Source organism: Lithobates pipiens, unplaced genomic scaffold, assembly GCF_037356315.1.
Source record: "Lithobates pipiens isolate NorthernLeopardFrog02 unplaced genomic scaffold, aLitPip1_a1.2 Scaffold_18, whole genome shotgun sequence".
Lineage (NCBI taxonomy): Eukaryota > Metazoa > Chordata > Amphibia > Anura > Ranidae > Lithobates > Lithobates pipiens.
This window is the reverse complement of record NW_027507758.1, coordinates 509,713,867-509,731,183: the sequence shown is the minus strand read 5'-3', so window position 1 is coordinate 509,731,183 and position 17,317 is coordinate 509,713,867. Positions and strand designations below refer to the sequence as shown.

The window sequence follows — 17,317 nt, the reverse complement described above, 5'->3', positions numbered from 1 at the left end:
GGCTACCACCACACAGATAGGCAACTCACCTTAAACATAGATCTTTCATTTTTAAAGGTCAAGACATAATCAAGGACATTTGTTTGAAATACAAACATGTTTATTATCCCTTATATAATGTATAAAGTTCATACTCTGTTCACAGGTGATTTCAAATATATTGTCCCATATTATAAAATGTTCAGTGCCCTGATATCCTGAAACCTATTAATTGAAAATTGTGCTAGTGGATTTCACCTTTACTTTGAGATGTAGAGTTACAGGTAGGAATGGTCTATAATACTTGGATCTAACCTTGCTTTATCCTGTAAGAAGCCAGCTATTTAAGATAATGTTCCCATAATGATAGGTCATCATCCAGGAGCAGGGAGTGCTTTATTAGAGGCTAGAATGATTAATTGTACACTCCTACCCTCCCTCCTCTCTACACACACTCACTTCTTGCAATTGACCGTATATTTCAGCTTGGTGATTTGTTTCAATCAATGCTAAGTGATAGGTCAGGGCTATTACATTGATAACTTGCAGCTTACTGTAACGTGGAAGTCTAACCATTACTTCTAATCCAGCTTTATAGATACCTATTGATTACAACAATAATTGGGCATATATACTCCAGAATTACACCTTAGGTTATAGAAGACAGTGAGAATAATCTTCATTGGTATAAATGAGAAAGTATGGATGCTACCATTCTGGTCCTCTACTAATTACTAAATGCCTGACTTTCATATTCATCCAATGGCCTCAATAGTTTTCGAGCCACTGACTTACAACAAGTATGCTGATCAGAAGCTCTGTACATTCAAGGAGGTTACAATCTAAGGTCCCTATCTTACATGCATACATGCAAACACATATAAAGGGGCCAATCTAGGAGCCATTTAACCTAGCGGCAGATCTTTGGCACATGGGGGGAAACTGTAGAACCTGGAGGAAACCCACACAAGCAGATGCAAACTTTCCAAAACGGAAATTAAAATGTAATACTTGCTTTTTTTATATTTTTGTATAAAATGTGTTAGAGGTGGATGGAAGGTAGTGCTATTTCCAAGTGAGTTTCCCATTGTGTGACCATCAGCTTGATTATACTTTATCTGGTACAAATATTATTTAATGATGTTTAGTTTTCATGTGGTTAATTAAATGGCCTCAAAGAGGGCCTGTCTTGTGTTTTAAAGAGTTTACTGTATTAATAGTGCAATGCTGAGTTAGAGACTTCATTGAAATAATTTGCATTCAGTTGCAATGCAGTATCTCCTTTCCAGATCATTCTACCAAGCTCACTGGTTGCGTGAATCATTTCTTTTCCATTCACTCTCAGCAAGTGTTTTATTCATGTCACCCACCACTGCCATACATGTTCATATAAATATACCTTGTTTATATACTAACATAGGCAGGGGCTGTAACAGTCATTAACCATACTTCCTAAAATCATAGGAAAGAACATCAGCCAATAAGAAAAACAAGTCCTCATCATCTCCTTAATCAATCATATAACATTTGAACTGGACATCAGTGTCACAAATCCGTTATCATTAATCAGAAAACAAAACAACATTGGCCCCCAAAACATGTTCAATGACAACTAATATCTAAGCCTCTGCAAGTACAAACTTAGACTAACTGAAGGCACAGTTACCCAAGCAAAATAAAAATTCATGACAAATATAGGAATACATTTTATTATTGCACATACTAACATAAGGAAAGCAAAAGTGCTAGGAATGAAGCTCTACTTTTTAACACAGTTGCTAATATAAGGAAAGGAAAAGTGGTAGGAATGAAGCTCTACTTTTTAACACAGTTGCTAATAAAAGTACAAGTAAAACTATAACAATGAGACTTACCAGTACCAGTTTTGTTGTATCCAGCCCGGCAAAGCTTTTTGAGCATCCAGTACTCCCGAGTGTGTTGGATGTCCCTGAGTGTTGTGGCCTGCTGCCATGTCACAAATGTATCCTTGCATCTCAGAAGGGACACACTAGTGATAAAGCTGTTGGTCGGTAACACCAAAGTGCAGCAATAAGAGGCAGGCATCCAACACACCTAAAAGTACTGGGTGATAATAATTCCAGAAATTGGTGTCTGCTCACTAATTCTTAATATATCCAGCTATATTACTCAAAGTGCTTTCTCAGTGATGATAACAAATAACATTCTCCCATATATGTTGAAGGCTTCAGAATCACCTTTTTGCTTATGAAGACTATAAATGGCCCACTGTGAAAGTAAAAGCTCAAATCTTAGAGCTATGAGCATGTGACTATGCCAACATTTTCCTACTTGGAGTCTATTACTGGTCTTTAAAAACATATGAGCCTCCTGTGCCTCTTGTCGGCATGGGGCCTTTACACAAGCAAGTGTAGAAGGAGGCTCTTGTCTGATCCTGAGAGCCAAGATGGTTTCTTAGAGGCTCTGCCGCAGTTGAGAATCTGAGTTGTGTTTTAGGCAGGTTTGAGGGTAAAGATTGATGCCATCCTGGCCCTGTGCTTCAGTAAAACCCATCTTTTATTTGGGCCAGGCTAGCAGAGGTATGTTCCTGTTCCGACTGGGATAGCTCTGCAATGCAAAATGTATTATTGTATTCTCTTAATTTAACCTCCCTCATCTGTCATCTAATGTTCCCCCTCTTAAAATCCCAGGGTGGGGTTATTTTATAATATTTAACCATTACAATTATCATGTATTATATGTAACATGTCAATGTTAAGAAGTCATCAGCTTCTAAACATAATATTAAAAAATAAAGAGACAAGACCCTCGCTTTTCTTGTATATTTTCATTGAAGATGCAACAGTGAAAAGAATTTCATTTTTCTATTTCACATTATATGCCTGCATGAGAGAATCAAGCCTTACATAAGACAAGGCTGCTGTGTGTGGGCACATTATCACGACTCATTGCGGGTAACCTACAGGAAACACATAATCCAATACTAAAGAAAAAAAAAAAGAAACAAAGAAAATAAATAGTGAAAAGCTAATTTCACAATATCCATCCATTCCTTTCAGAATCCTGACATTGATGTGGATGAAAATGGAACACTGGACCTTAGCATGAACAAACAAAGACAACGAGATGGTTGCTGCTCCATCCTAACTCCACTGGAATCCATGTCGCCACAGCGGCAGGCAATGCTGAATAGCCAGTGTTACCAAATGACTGACAGTGACTGCTGGGACTTACCAGTAGACTACACTAAAATGAAACCCAGGCGGATAGATGAAGATGATTCCAAAGACATTAATGTATGTTCCATCCATATAAAGGAAACAGAAAGTTGATGTTTAAAAGAGAGAAGAGTGGCTGCATTGTCTATAGCAACCAATCATATGTAAATGTTAAAAGAAAATGAAAAATATTAGCTGATAGCTTGCTATGGTCAACACAGGCTTTTTTTCTGGTCTACAAAACTGACCCATTTTTGCATTTGAAATTAGATGTTATTTCAGATACATAAATGCCCATAATTGTCATGTTTTATTACAAATGTTATTATCATCGTCATTGTCATCATCATTACACATTTCTTGAAGGTCATACGTTTTTTTATTTTTGGGCAGAGGTGTGAGCTGTTCTATATGGTCACACAGAGAAATACTGCTGCTCATCTCTGACTGGTTTTCTAGAGATGCGGATCAGATATTTCATAATTATTTCATAATTCTATGAACTCAGAAGTATCCTCTGCATTTTGTAAAGCTTTGATACTTGCTGGAAGAACTGGTGTGCTTGAGAGTGCTGGTGGTGGTGTAGGTCTTTGACAGCTGGTAGGCCTTACACAGCCCTATAGATAGAGATAGAGATATAAATATAGATATAGATGTAGACATAGATATCTATGTAGACTCACAGACTCATAATATTATCGGGGCACATTAATGACTTGCCATTGTTGTCACTTGTCCATCCACTGGGCTCAGAAACAATTGGACCATCAGTAATTCTGTCACTGGATATATCAACCTTATGTAAATGATGCACACAATTGCTACCCGCCAATTCAAACTGTCAGATTCAGCTGTCAGAATAGAGAGGTCTGATTGGTGGCGTAGGACGTCAGACACTTTTCTTATTTAGCACACTTTAGGACAATCATAATCATATTCTTTGAACCCTTCCTGACCACAAACACAACCCTCATGTATGAAATCTGTAATTCAATGCTTGAGTTGACTTTGACACTACAGATGCATTTATTTGTGGTTAAAAGTCTCCATTGTAATGTCATATGGCTCAACTCAAATGTCCTGTAATATCCTGTTACATGACAAGGACAGTAAGTGGGTGAAAATCTGCCTAATCTGACATAGACCACAAAAAGAGTTTTAAAGTAACTCTGTTGCAAAAATAAAACTATAAAAATACAACAGAGAGTGCAGCACAACACCCCAATTCATTTAATTCAAGCTCCCTAAAGTGCACTTATGAGCCAATTAAATACATGAAAATATATTTGAGTCCATAAATATATATATTAAAAAATAATTTCCAACTCATGTAGAAATTCAAACAACACCAGTGTCTTCTAATGCATCAAGCGTCAGTGCTCTTCCAACACCAGGTGAATTTCAAGCCCACCTCCCAACAATAGATATCCCGTTTGTCTCCTTATTCATTGCCACTATGTGTCACCCAGAGCCCACACCTTGGTCCATCCGTTCAATAGATCACAAGGTGAATTGCAAGCCCACCTCCCAACAATAGATATCCTGCTTGTATCCTTATTCATTGCCACTAGGTGTCACCCAGAGCCCACGCCTTGGTCCCTCCGTTCAATAGATCACAAGGTGAAATGCAGGCCCACCTCCCAACAATAGATATCCTGCTTGTCTCCTTAATCATTGCCACTATGTGTCACCCAGAGCCAACACCTCTGTCCCTCCGATCAATAGAGAGGCTGCCTCCTTACTCCTCCTATCAGTCTCCCGCTCTCATGCAAAGCCACATAAAAACAAAATGCAAACATAGGGGGTTATTTTACAAAAGGAAAATCCACTTTGCATTGAAAGTGCACTTGAAACTGCACTAAAAGCCCACATGGAAGTAAGGTCGCTGTAGATCCGGGGGGACATGCAAGGGAATTAAAAAACAGCATTTTAGCTTCCACGTGATTGGATGATAAAATCAGCAAAGCTTCCACTCATTTCAGATCTACCCCTTAGATTTAGAGCGACTGCACTTCTAAGTGCACTTTCAGTGCAAAGTGGATTTGCCTTTTGTAAATAACCCCCATAGTGTACTCTGCAATGTACATTATTAGCCCCCAAGCATGGTAATAACACTTACAAAATTCAAATTAAAGTGTTATTACCACACTTGGGGGCTAATAAAGTAGATTGCAGAGTACACTATGTCTGCATTTTTGTTTTTATGTGACTGCGTGAGAGCGGGAGCCTGATAGGAAGAGTAAGCTTGCAATTCACCGGGTGACGGGAGAGCACTGACGTTTGATGCATTAGACACTTTGAATGTTTTTTAATTTCTACATGAGTTGGACATTACTATATATATATATATATATATATATATATATATATACATATATAGATATATATATGTATATATACAGTATATATTTATGGACTCAAGTATATATTCATGGATTTAATTGGTTTATAAGTGCACTTTAGGGACCTATAATTAAATGAATTGGGGTGTTGTCCTGCACTCTGTATTTATAAAGTTGCATGGTGGGGTGAATCATTGTTTAGTGCCATAGCTTGCAACACTCGTTTTTTTATCATAAATTTCTATTTTATTAGCTTGATATGAATTTTTGTATGAATTGTATCTCATATTTATTTCAACTTTAGGTGTATATATATATATATATATATATTTGTTGTTTTAGTTGCGCTGAGTATCTTTTAGATCTTGGTAAAACTTTAAAGCAATTTGTCCCTGCAGAGAAGAAAACATATGCTTATTTATCCTGAAGTCACCAACCGCTGCCCCGATGCAGAGAAATTACTGTCCAAAATATGTTCAAAAACAGATACTTCAGGAGTTTCAATCTCCTGATTCCCTACAGCGCTCAGTAGTCCCTCCTGCCAACCCTTACTATGTTCTGTAGTGATGTGGAGGTCAGGGAAAGGGACCACTGGACACAGCTGGGGACCATGAGGGGACTCCTGAAAGTGGTGTCTCTGAACCGAGGAAGGTAAATATTTTCTTTTATATAGAGACAGCTTTTATTAGAATATTTATTTATGTGACACAGTTGTTTCAAGTATACTCTACTTTTAGGTATGCTTTAATCATTGGGAAAGTTGGATAAGGAAGATATTTAAATTAATATAAGTTGGTCATCAAAAACAGTGAAGGTAAATTATCAAGCAAATAGTCAACAGGCTCAGGCATAAAATGAGTACAGATCAAACTACTTCTCATTTAGAAAAAGATGTTTGATAGCTTTGTGAGTATTTGTGACCCCTGCATCTGCAATACTGGACATCCACGTGTGATAGCTCAGAGATCAGGGAGAGATTAACTACTATAATAGGTTATATTTATTTTTACATATTAATATTACACATTATTAATAGTATTACAGTTATTACATATTTTATTGTTTATAAATTAACAAATGGATCATTTATATTGCTTTCCCATTACTTGCATTATTTGACATATTTACATTTAGTTTAGGGTGCTTTCTGAAAAGTTTTTCTATAGATCATTTATACTAAGAAGTACCAGCACTAGCTTTGCCCTTGTTGAATGGTTCTTTGTAGCTGAAAATTCACATGGGACTCTAAAAGCAGACAGCAGGAGGAGGTATGTCCCTCATTTGACTTGTTTAGCTGTTTGGGTATTATGAGCAGAGATGAATAGCTAGGGATAATATTAAACCATTGTATTGAGGATCTATATAACATACTGCAGAAAACCTCCAATCAGTAGTCTCTAGAGCGCCACCCAATGACTACATGTGGTAAGTATGAAATATCCATATGCCGTAGTTCACATATACCTGACTAAATAATAAAAATTTTTAGCTTTTTTTTTTAGCCCTGAACATAAATGAAGACATGCATACAAAAGCATTTATGTTTAAACTCATGCAAGGGGTCAGGGGAATGTTCATGTTTGCATAAACAAAACAAAAAACCTTTGTGCGTTGCCAAACAAATAAGGCCCCTTTCATACGAGCAGACCGGTCAGGTCCACTGTCCATTTTTTTGGCAGACCCAATCAGACCACCTATTGTTTTTTTATGGGGAGGCAGATGTAAACGGTCATCCGATGCAATCCAGTCCACCAAAAACAGATGGATGGGAATCAACTCCCCATCTGTCTAGTGCAGTGTTTTTCAAACTTGCGACACACCAAAAAGACCCAAAAAATGTACGGCACACCTGAAACGATTTAACCATTTTTGTGGTGAAGAACTTATTTATTTTTACATATATATTTAATTTTAAATTTATTTGTGAATGATGTGCCTGCTTTCAAGAGAAAATCAGATTGAAGCAATTGTAATCTTCGTTGTATTTTCACTTGCTTTTCATTTAAAAGTTTTTCTTTCAGAGTTCCAGACTTAAATAAGAATTTCTCCATCGCTAAACAATTAACAAACTTTTTTAAGCATCAAAGTTGGAATGGAAAAGTTTCTATTATTATAATATAATTAGAGAGCTCAAGTTCTCCCAAGATCTCGCACTAGTCAGGTTACAAAAAGAACCAATAAATGACAGACTGACCGAGATTGCGTTTTTATATATGTAAAATTTTTTTCAACTTTTGCGACATTGCTTTATCATTGAATTTTTCGATATGTTCAAGGTTTCAAAATGCTAGCAATTTTAAATATTTTTCAAAACTCCTACGGCACACCTGCAAATCTCACACGGCACACAGTTTGAGAATCACTGGTCTAGAGGATCGGATGATAGCCGAATGGAAACGGACAGTCGGCCCATTTCCATCAGACTGCCCCATAGAGAACAGTGGGCTGTGTCTGTGTCCAATCTGCATAAGCAGACCGGATACAGACCTGTCATCCACCTGCTCAGTGGGGATCAGAAAATAGATCCCCTGCTTAACAGGTGGATCCACGTGACGGAGTCTGCCCCGTGTGAAAGGGGCCCAAGGATTGTGAGATACAGGCATACCCCACTTTTAAGTACACACTGGATTTTATTTACTAAAGCTGGAAAGTGCAAAATCAGGCTCACTTCTGCATAGAAACTAATGAGCTTCTAACCCTAGCTTGTTCAATTAAGCTTTGGTAATAAAACCTGGAAGCTCATTGGTTTCTATGCAGAAGTGAGCCTGATTTTGCACTTTCCAGCTTTAGTAAATAAACCCCATTGTGTACTTAAAAGTGGGGTATGCCTGTACTAACACCAGATAGAGCTGCAGCAAACACTACATGCATTCCCACATCAAATAAATCCAAAAATAAAAATAATGTGTTGTGCTGCTCTTAAATACCTAATACTTAAGTATGTAATTATACAACAATCAAACATCAGCAATATAATTCAAACTTAATAGTGCACTTATATACACATATTTATGCTCCACCCAAAATTGAAAATTAAAATCTACTAATGTGGGTAGTCAACAATCAAAAATACTACACTACACGGTTTTAAGTGGAACAATACTTATTTGTATATCATTAATATTAAGAGAGTTCTGTTATTACATGTAAATATATATAGTACATTGTGGCTATTACTTAAATAGATTTTAATTTTTTAGCAGAACACATGTTTATTTAACTATTTTGGAAGTATTATTGATTGTATTTAGTCCATATAATGTTTGTTTGTTGACTAACCACAATGGTAGATTTAAATATTCAATTTTAGGTGGAGCACACATATGTGTATATTAATGCACTATTAAGTTTGAATTGTATTGTAGATGTTTGTTTATAATCACATACTTAAAGTTGTAACCCCACTTGGTAATTTCCAGGTACTCATCTGTCTTTCTTAATGCTAAATGCCCTGGGTACAGTATGTGCTTTATAAAAACATGCCGTTCTATACCTTATATCCTAGCGCTGCTCTGCACTCACTGCTCCCTCTCCCAATTTGACAGCTACAGCAGGCGGGACTGAGAATTCCTCGCTGAGGTCAATTGGGAGGAGGAGAGGAGAGTGGCAGGCAGTCACATGAGTGGCGAGCGGCGGTATGAAATATAGTATAGAACTGCATTTTTTAATAAAACACATACACTGGGTACTTAGCATTAAGGATGACAGATCAGTGCCTGAAAATTACTATGTTATTTCTGCAAGAGGGGAGGGAAGGAAGGGACAGGCACTGACACAACTGGCAGGCAGAGAGGGGGATGAGAGAGGCCAGAGGAGAGCTGCGGATGATGGAGCACATAAACTGACCATAGTGTCAGGGCTCAGCAACCATGATAAACTGTGGTCAACAGGGGGGAGGGCAGAACCAGGCAGACTCAGCCAGGTATTTTATATGATACAAAGGGACAAATTACATAGCACAAGCACTGTGCTGTTATTCATGCTTTAAAGTGGTTGCAAAGCCACTTTTTGTCTTACTATAGTTCCCAGTGTTTGTTAGATAACATGATGCACCCCAGTATATGTGACTTATAAAAAAATCTGCCTAATACCTTGTTTGCGATCATCGCTCGGTGCTCACATGACTGATTGCTGGTTTCCTCTCCCCTGACCTGACAGCTGCTGGGGCGGAGCTGTAAATCCCCTGCTGATGTCAGTCGGGAGGAAAGGAGGAGAGGAGGAGACTGGCAGCCTAATAAACTCAATTCACTAAGCTAGAACTTTCCAATAACAATTATTTTCTGGTTTCATTAGCTCGCATCACTGAAAATAATAATAAAAAAATACATATGCAATATATATATATATATATATATATATATATATATATATATATATATATATATATATATAAAATAATAGTAACTAGGGCAGATTACAATTGCCAAAGCTTTCTAAACTGAGCCTAATGCATGGAATCACCTGTATCAGTTCATCAGTTCTGAAGTACAAAGCCATTTAACATCACCAAAAATTTAAATATACAATATTACATACAATTAAACAACCATCCAGGGAATTACCATTAAGTTATGCTAGTGTTGAAATGAATCAAATTACAGTTTATAAGTATACCTGAAGGAGAGAAGTCTATATGCTATCCCAAACCAGTCAATCTACTTCTTTTCTACTAGTGGACCTGTAAAATTTCACATTCGCCAAAAAGAGAGGCGCCACACATGTAAGTGGAATGAACAGCCAAACTTGAAGCGGAAGTAAACCCATTGACTTAATATTTACAAAAACAGTTACATTCACGGCATTCCGGGAATGCTAACTGTCACATTGGTTGTGCTCTCAACCAAACTGTCAAACCATCCAATGGCTGGTGTCATAACTGATCACATGTGCAGCATCGTGACAGTTGAAGATTAAACAGAGGCCAAAATGGCAGCTTCCTTGGCTGAAAACGATAGGAGGGTTTACTTCCACTTTGACAATGCACCACTGCATACAGCTAAGATTCTGCAAAGACCCTGTCACTCTGCTAGGTTGGCTGATTGTAAGGGTAGCCTCAGGCCTAAAATTATTTCCTAACTATAAAGTTATTTGCTATGTTAAAAATAATGATAAACAATGTACCTGATTTAAAGGAACACCATCCCCAGGTTAGTATATTAATTGCTTAACCACTTGCCGACCAGCGCACGACGATGTACGTTGACAGAATGGCACGGGCAGGCAAATGGGCGTACATTTACGTCCCTTTAAATTTGCCGCCCTGCCATCGGGAGTGCCCGCCGCGCTGGTCGGGACCTCCGTGAGTCCGGTCACGGGACCCGCAGACTCGATCGCCGCGGGCATACCCGCGATCGTCTCACGGAGCGGCCGAATGAAGAAATGCCGTTGTAAACAGCATTCCTCCATTCTGCCTAGCAACTAGTGACGCTGATCTCTGCTCCATGTGATTGGAGCAGAGATCAGTGTTCACTAAATGAAAGCCCAATCCCCCCACAGTTAGTAACACACCCCTAGGAACACTTAACCCCTACACTGCCACCCACTGGTTAACCCCTTCACTGCCAGTGTCATTTACACAGGAATCACTGCATTTATATAGCAGTGATTACTGTATAAATGACAATGGTCCCAAAAATGTGTCAAAAATGTCCGATGGGTCCCCCACAATGTCGCAGTCACAATAAAAATCACTGATCGCCGCCATTACTGGTAAAAAAAAATAATAAAAAATTATTAATAAAAATGCTATAAAACTATCCCTATTTTGTAAACGCTATAACTTTTGCGCAAACCAATCAATAATCGATTATTGCGTTTTTTTTTACCAAAAATATGTAGAAGAATACGTATCGGCCTAAACTGAGGGAAAAAAATGTTTTTTTATATATTTTTGGGGGATATTTATTATAACAAAAAGTAAAAAATAATGCATTTTTTTCAAAATTGTCGCTCTATTTTTGTTTATAGCGCAAAAAATAAAAACCGCAGGGGTGATCAAATACCACCAAAAGAAAGCTCTATTTGTGGGAAAAAAAGGACGTCAATTTTGTTTGGGAGCCACGTCGCACGACCGCGCAATTGTCAGTTAAAGCGATGCAGTGCCTTTGACCAGCAAAATGGTCCGGTCTGAAAGTGGTTAAAGCTGAACTCCAGAAAAAAAAAGCTAAATACACAGATGAAGTTCATATAAGGGTGCTTTTTTTGCCTGCCAAAGGGTTTGTATGTCTGTCCATCCAGTCCAGTGATTTAAACAGCTTTACTGCACAGCCAGGATCCCTATCTGGTAGGGCATGAAACCTTTAATTTGCTGCAGGTAAGTAACAATTACAAATGATGCATTCAAAAATGATTAATTATTGAATTATTAAAACAAAATAGCATTAATCATTAATCATTTTTATCTGCTTGGAATTCAGCTTTAAAGGAGAAGTAGGGCCTATGCTCTTTTGGTCCTACTTCCCCTGGGGATCCCAGGAGTACCCATTCAGCTAGTCCATACTCTGGAGAGATCTTGACTTTAATGTTGGAATCCACCCAGATTCCCGACCGGCAGCTGGCTCAGCCTTTCAGTGTGATGCTGAGAGTCTGAGCCAACTGCTCTTGCCCTCTCTAAAGCCTGGCACTCCAATGATCGCTGAAGGGGCAGAGCAGAGAGTCGGTGACTGATGGTCACTGGTTCTCTACTCATTGAAGGCAAAGAACTGAGCGATTTGTGGTCTTTGATTGCTCCGTTCATGGTGTAGAGGCGGAAGGGGACAGATGCAGCATGGAATTGATGTTCCATCCACCTAGGGGAGTATTTTTTTTTTTAATCATGAATTTCTCTTTTAAAGAGGTAGTAAACATCACTTGGTGACTTGTACATATAGGTAATCTTATAATAAAGTTACCTGTAGATACAGGGAATATCTCCTAAACATGCACCGTTTAGGAAATATTCACAATGTCTGCATGTGCACTGCACTCTGAAGCATGGGAGCGTCCGCAGACGTTTTTTGGGGGGGCATCATGTTAAGGTCACCCATGCCCCTTTTTGTCAACATCGTGGAGGGGCTTGAGCGGGTGGTGCAGGTGCCACGCCAGCTGGATCTACATCCCTTAATCTCATCCCAGTAGGTCATTATTTTAGAATTAAGACGATTGCCCTCATTCTGATGTGTGCGGTGATATATGTGTAGGGCACACATCATTTTCCTACCTAGGTGACCTAGCACATGTGTTTTTGTATGTGTGTGTGGGGGGAGGCCTCTTAAAAAAAATTATTTTTGTTTATGTGTCCATATAAACAGTTAAAACTTTTTAAAATGTATTTATTATTATTTTTTCCTGACTTTATTGTTATCACATAGGGAACCAATAGCCCCTATATGATAGCATATAGGTGACTAAGTGGCAGGGGGGAGGGAAGGTGGCACATCCTAGCGGTTGTGGAAGTGATCAGCCAACATTTCGATTTACAAAAGTACACACACTTCTGGCTGCTATTGCAGCCAGGAGTGTGTTAAAAAGGACATGTCTGAAGCACATTAAGAATCTGAAGCTCCAGCATGTGGTTGGGGATTCAGATTCTACCCCCATCCTGGCACCAATTGGTCTGATCGGGTCTTCTTGTCAGTTCACTATCCATTGTCCTTTATGGAGTTAAAGATGTAAACAAACTTGTGTCGTTTACAGCCTTCTACATCCAATCCAATCCAATTTTCCAAAAACAAACAAAGGGGATCTGTTCCCCACTGCCTGGGCAGATGGAATTGGAGGGCAGTTGGATGTAAATACACAAGTCTGTATACACCTCACCACCCATAGAGCAGAGTGGTCTGTGTGGGATCTGCTCAGCAGGGGATCAGCACACAGATCACAAGCTGAGCAAGTGGATAGGAAGCAGATTCTGCCCCTCTGTCCCCATGTAATCTTCTCTCTTTTGCCCCATGTCCCTTTCTGTCCCCATTTTTCTTTTTCCCTTGCACTCTGTCCCTATGTTCCCATCTATTCCTCATCTCTAGAGGGTCCCCATGGTGTACATGTAAGCGGGCTTATGCAAAGCAAAGCAGCAATATTTACCTTCTATCCCTCCACTCCATGCTGATCCCACTCCTGTGCATGCTGACGCCTCCCTTTAATCTCACGGGACTCCTCCTCCTCATCTGTTGCCTCCAGTTCAGCTGTGATTGTTGACTCTGTGCTGGACTGGAGGAATTTCTGCGGGAATTGTTAATTGCGGGGCTGGAGCCTGGAGAGGAAAAAAGCGGTCGTTCTGCCTTCACACAGGACTCAGAGAGAGGAGGCGCAGTAGTAGCCTGGAGTGGAGAGCAAATTGAAATTAGTGTGACCTGGAGGCAGCAGCTGATGTTCACAGAATCACAGTGTGGCGCTGCATGTCATGGTGAGCGCTGTGTGACCTGTGCTGAGCTGGGTAAAGGTGTGATCGGGGCTGGCGTCAGCATCAGCTTTTCTTGAGGGACCCGTAGCTTTAGTGCCCTCCCTCTCCTGGCACCTTAAGGCAGCCACCTTTCCTCCCTCATGCTGGTGCCGGCTCTGCACCCACCCAGGATCAGCCTGGTCCCTGAGTGTCTATGTTGGGACACCTTGCTCCGGGGGGGCTATAGCCCCCCCCTTGCCCCTACCTTCGGATACCCATGCTCTGAAGGGATGGCATACTGAACATGCCATTCCTTCAGAGCATTGTGGCACTAATGTGGCTTCCATGTGGCTTGGCCATTCAAAGACCCCGAGCCCGGGAAGCCAGAAGGAAGACCGCATGAAGATGGAAGTCAAATCAGCGGTGACCGCGCGCTGCTGGAGGGCTTCATTTTAAGGTAAGTCTTTCATAATGTGCTAGTATACACTGCATTATAGCACATTATGCCCTTACCTTGCAGGGAGAAGTTTTTTTTTCCTCCCCAGACTTTACTACAGCTTTAAAAATGAAAAATAATCTATACATTAGATATAATTTATTATCATTACTGCACAGATTCACAAGCAGTATAAATCATTCCAGAACATAGGGCCTTGTCAGATTAAAATTAGAGAGAAAGTACCACATGTGTATCATAATCACAAACATTGAGTACCCCAGTAAGCTCCAGAACTGAACTCACCTAAAGACTGGCAGATCTCTTCCCAAACATCATTCTTAATGTTCGTTCACATCGGTAGCCAGGGGCATAATTAAACCAGACGGTTGAGCCATGGTGTTATTTTTTTGCCAATCGCCCACCTGAACACTTATGGCTGAACCCATGCCATGGCCATGATGCTGTGATTTGCAGCCGTGGGAAAAATTAAGACATCGCTGAACATGACCCATTGAAGTCTATGGGGCCGTTCCTCAACCCTCTGCAACCACGTGAAATGCATGCGATTGCGGCACAGTATTGGAGCACTTACAGTGTTAAATCATACAACATATGACATATCAACATATCACAAGCCACATAATATTGCCTCCTCACTGCCTGTCATACACCTTTGAAAAGCAATCCACCGTGAAATGCTTTTCAGAGGGGCAGTGAGAGCTGCTGTACATGTGAAAAAAACCGAAGAAAATTCCCAGCTCAACTCACCACCCAGTCTGCTTACCAACCAAATTAACTTATCTAACAGTTTAAATTGAAAACAGGGGTTTAGTTAGCACACATCTGCAAATACATGCATAAGCTGCAGAGCCACTTCACAGCACCCCAGTATTATCTGCAGTCCCAACTCTTGTAAATTTATGAGAGTCTCCAAAGTGGAAGCAAATGCATTCTGATGGATAGATAGAGGACAGGTGAGCTGGAGGTTGCCCACCCCTCCATAAAGGCACAGGGGCACACTGGACACCCAGCACATAGCACTATGGCAGAAAAGGTGTCCAATGTGTCCCCTACCCAATATTACATCAGTAACAAAGAGATGACTCCTGCCCCCACCTATAACTGGCTTTCACAGCAAGAAACAAAACTAAAGAAAATTCCCAGCTCAACTCACCAACCAGTCTTGTCACCAACCAGTCTTGGTCATAGCTGCCATTGTGCTATGTGCTGGGTGTCCAGTGTGCCCCTGTGTCTTTAAGGAGGGATGGGCTACCTCCAGGTTCACCTGCCCTCTATCAATCCATCAGAATGCATGCGCTTCCACTATGGAGACTCATAAATGTACAAGAGTTAGGACTGCAGGAAATACTGGCGTGCAATGAAGTGACTCTGCAGCTTACGCATGTATTTGCAAATGTGTGCAAACTAAACCCCTGTTTTTAATTAAAACTGTGAAGGGCAGTTATAGGTAGGGGCAGGGGCCATTTGTTACATGTGAACAAGCCTTTAAGGCCTGGTTCATACTGAATGGGCTGCCGTGCCTCCTAAAAAGCAGGGAAAAAGTCCCTGCAGCATTTTAGAAATTGCAGCCTGCACTGGAACTGCAAGTGCAGTGTGTCTCCCAGTGAAGGTGTGATTTCCAGTGTGTGCAGTGTGCCATAAGGACTAATGGCACCCACACACATCCAGCATGTTTTTTTGTGTGGGTGGTTGCGGCTGCGGGAACGGTTATGAACCCGAAGCGGGAACTACCTACACAGATGTGAATCTTGTCTATGGGGACATCTGATTATCTATGTGTTTATTTACCGTGCTTCCTGTTCAGAAATCTACTGATTTATTGCACCAATGTTGCAGAAGATGATGTTTTTATTTGCATAGAAGCACTAAATGTAGGTTGCCAAAAAACATAGGGTTACGGTATCATTCATTCTCTTAGCTTGTACTTTCAGGTTTAGGGGATCTGGGACTGCAGTAAACTAGCTGAAATTCCCAACTACAATACAACAGTACATAGCTCTCTGCTGTACAAAGTGGGTTGTCTGCAACTAACTCTATTTGGAATATCACGCCTTGTAAATATAAACTTGAAACGGCATTAAACCCAAAACTAAAAATGTAATCAATTGCAGTTTATCACTAATTAGATTTGGGGGCTGCATTTGTTTTCTTTTTATATATTTTTTTTCACCTGATGATCTGACCAGTAACACACCTTCTGTATTAGAGTGCCCCCACTCTGGATGAATGAGCAGGGGGGCACCTTTGGACAAAAGCATTGTCAGTCTTGGGGGGAGGGGAGTGTTATGCAACGTACACCCGATCGTAATTCTCATCGGAAAAAGCTTTGATGGTTTTCCCGTCGGAATCTCACTCAAACTGTCTTGCCTACACACGGTCACACCAAATTCCGACGGTCAATAACACCGCGACATACAACACGTTCGACAGCACTATAAAAGGGAAGTTAAATGCTTCTGAGCATGCGTCAAATTGTTTCCGAGCATGTGTTGGAATTTTGCATTTTGGAATTGCATGCACATGATCGCAAAAAATCCGACAGAAAGGTTTTCCGTTGAAAAAATTAAGAACAGACTCTCAATCGAAAGACCATGGGAAAAATGCTGACAGAAAAAGACCAATGGGCATACACACGGTCGGAAAATCCGATGAAAATCTCCCATTGGACTGTTTCCATTGGAAATTCCGGCTGTGTGTACACGGCATTAGATGTATTAGCAGATTTAAGTACAATAACAAACTGAAGCCAAACTCCAGCTCACACTTTATAATTAGTTACAGCAAACTGTTTTTTTTTTCCTTTTGGGATAAAAGTTTTTTTTTTTTTTATAACTGTAAATAAATGAAAGCTAATCATTGTAAACACACCTGCTAGTGTTAAATGGTTTGCCTCATCTCTGTAACTGATACATTCTGCTGGAGAGCTTGTGCTTTTAAAAAACAACAGACTTGCTGACTGGATCACCAGATGAAACTAGAA

At 40.0% G+C, this 17,317-nt stretch overlaps 1 protein-coding gene across 23 annotated transcripts in view; it reads left to right on the top strand.

The window, feature by feature from the left end:
• MYT1L (myelin transcription factor 1 like) overlaps positions 1-17,317 on the top strand; it is a 629,697-nt gene that overhangs the window by 557,988 nt on the left and 54,392 nt on the right. For 22 of the 23 annotated variants that reach the window (XM_077488717.1, XM_077488713.1, XM_077488709.1 and 19 more), the window contains one exon: positions 3,018-3,254. The exons of the other annotated variant lie outside the window; for it this stretch is intronic. In XM_077488717.1, the coding sequence (XP_077344843.1) occupies positions 3,018-3,254 (237 nt within the window). The remainder of the gene's footprint in view (positions 1-3,017; positions 3,255-17,317) is intronic. 23 annotated transcript variants of the gene reach the window in all.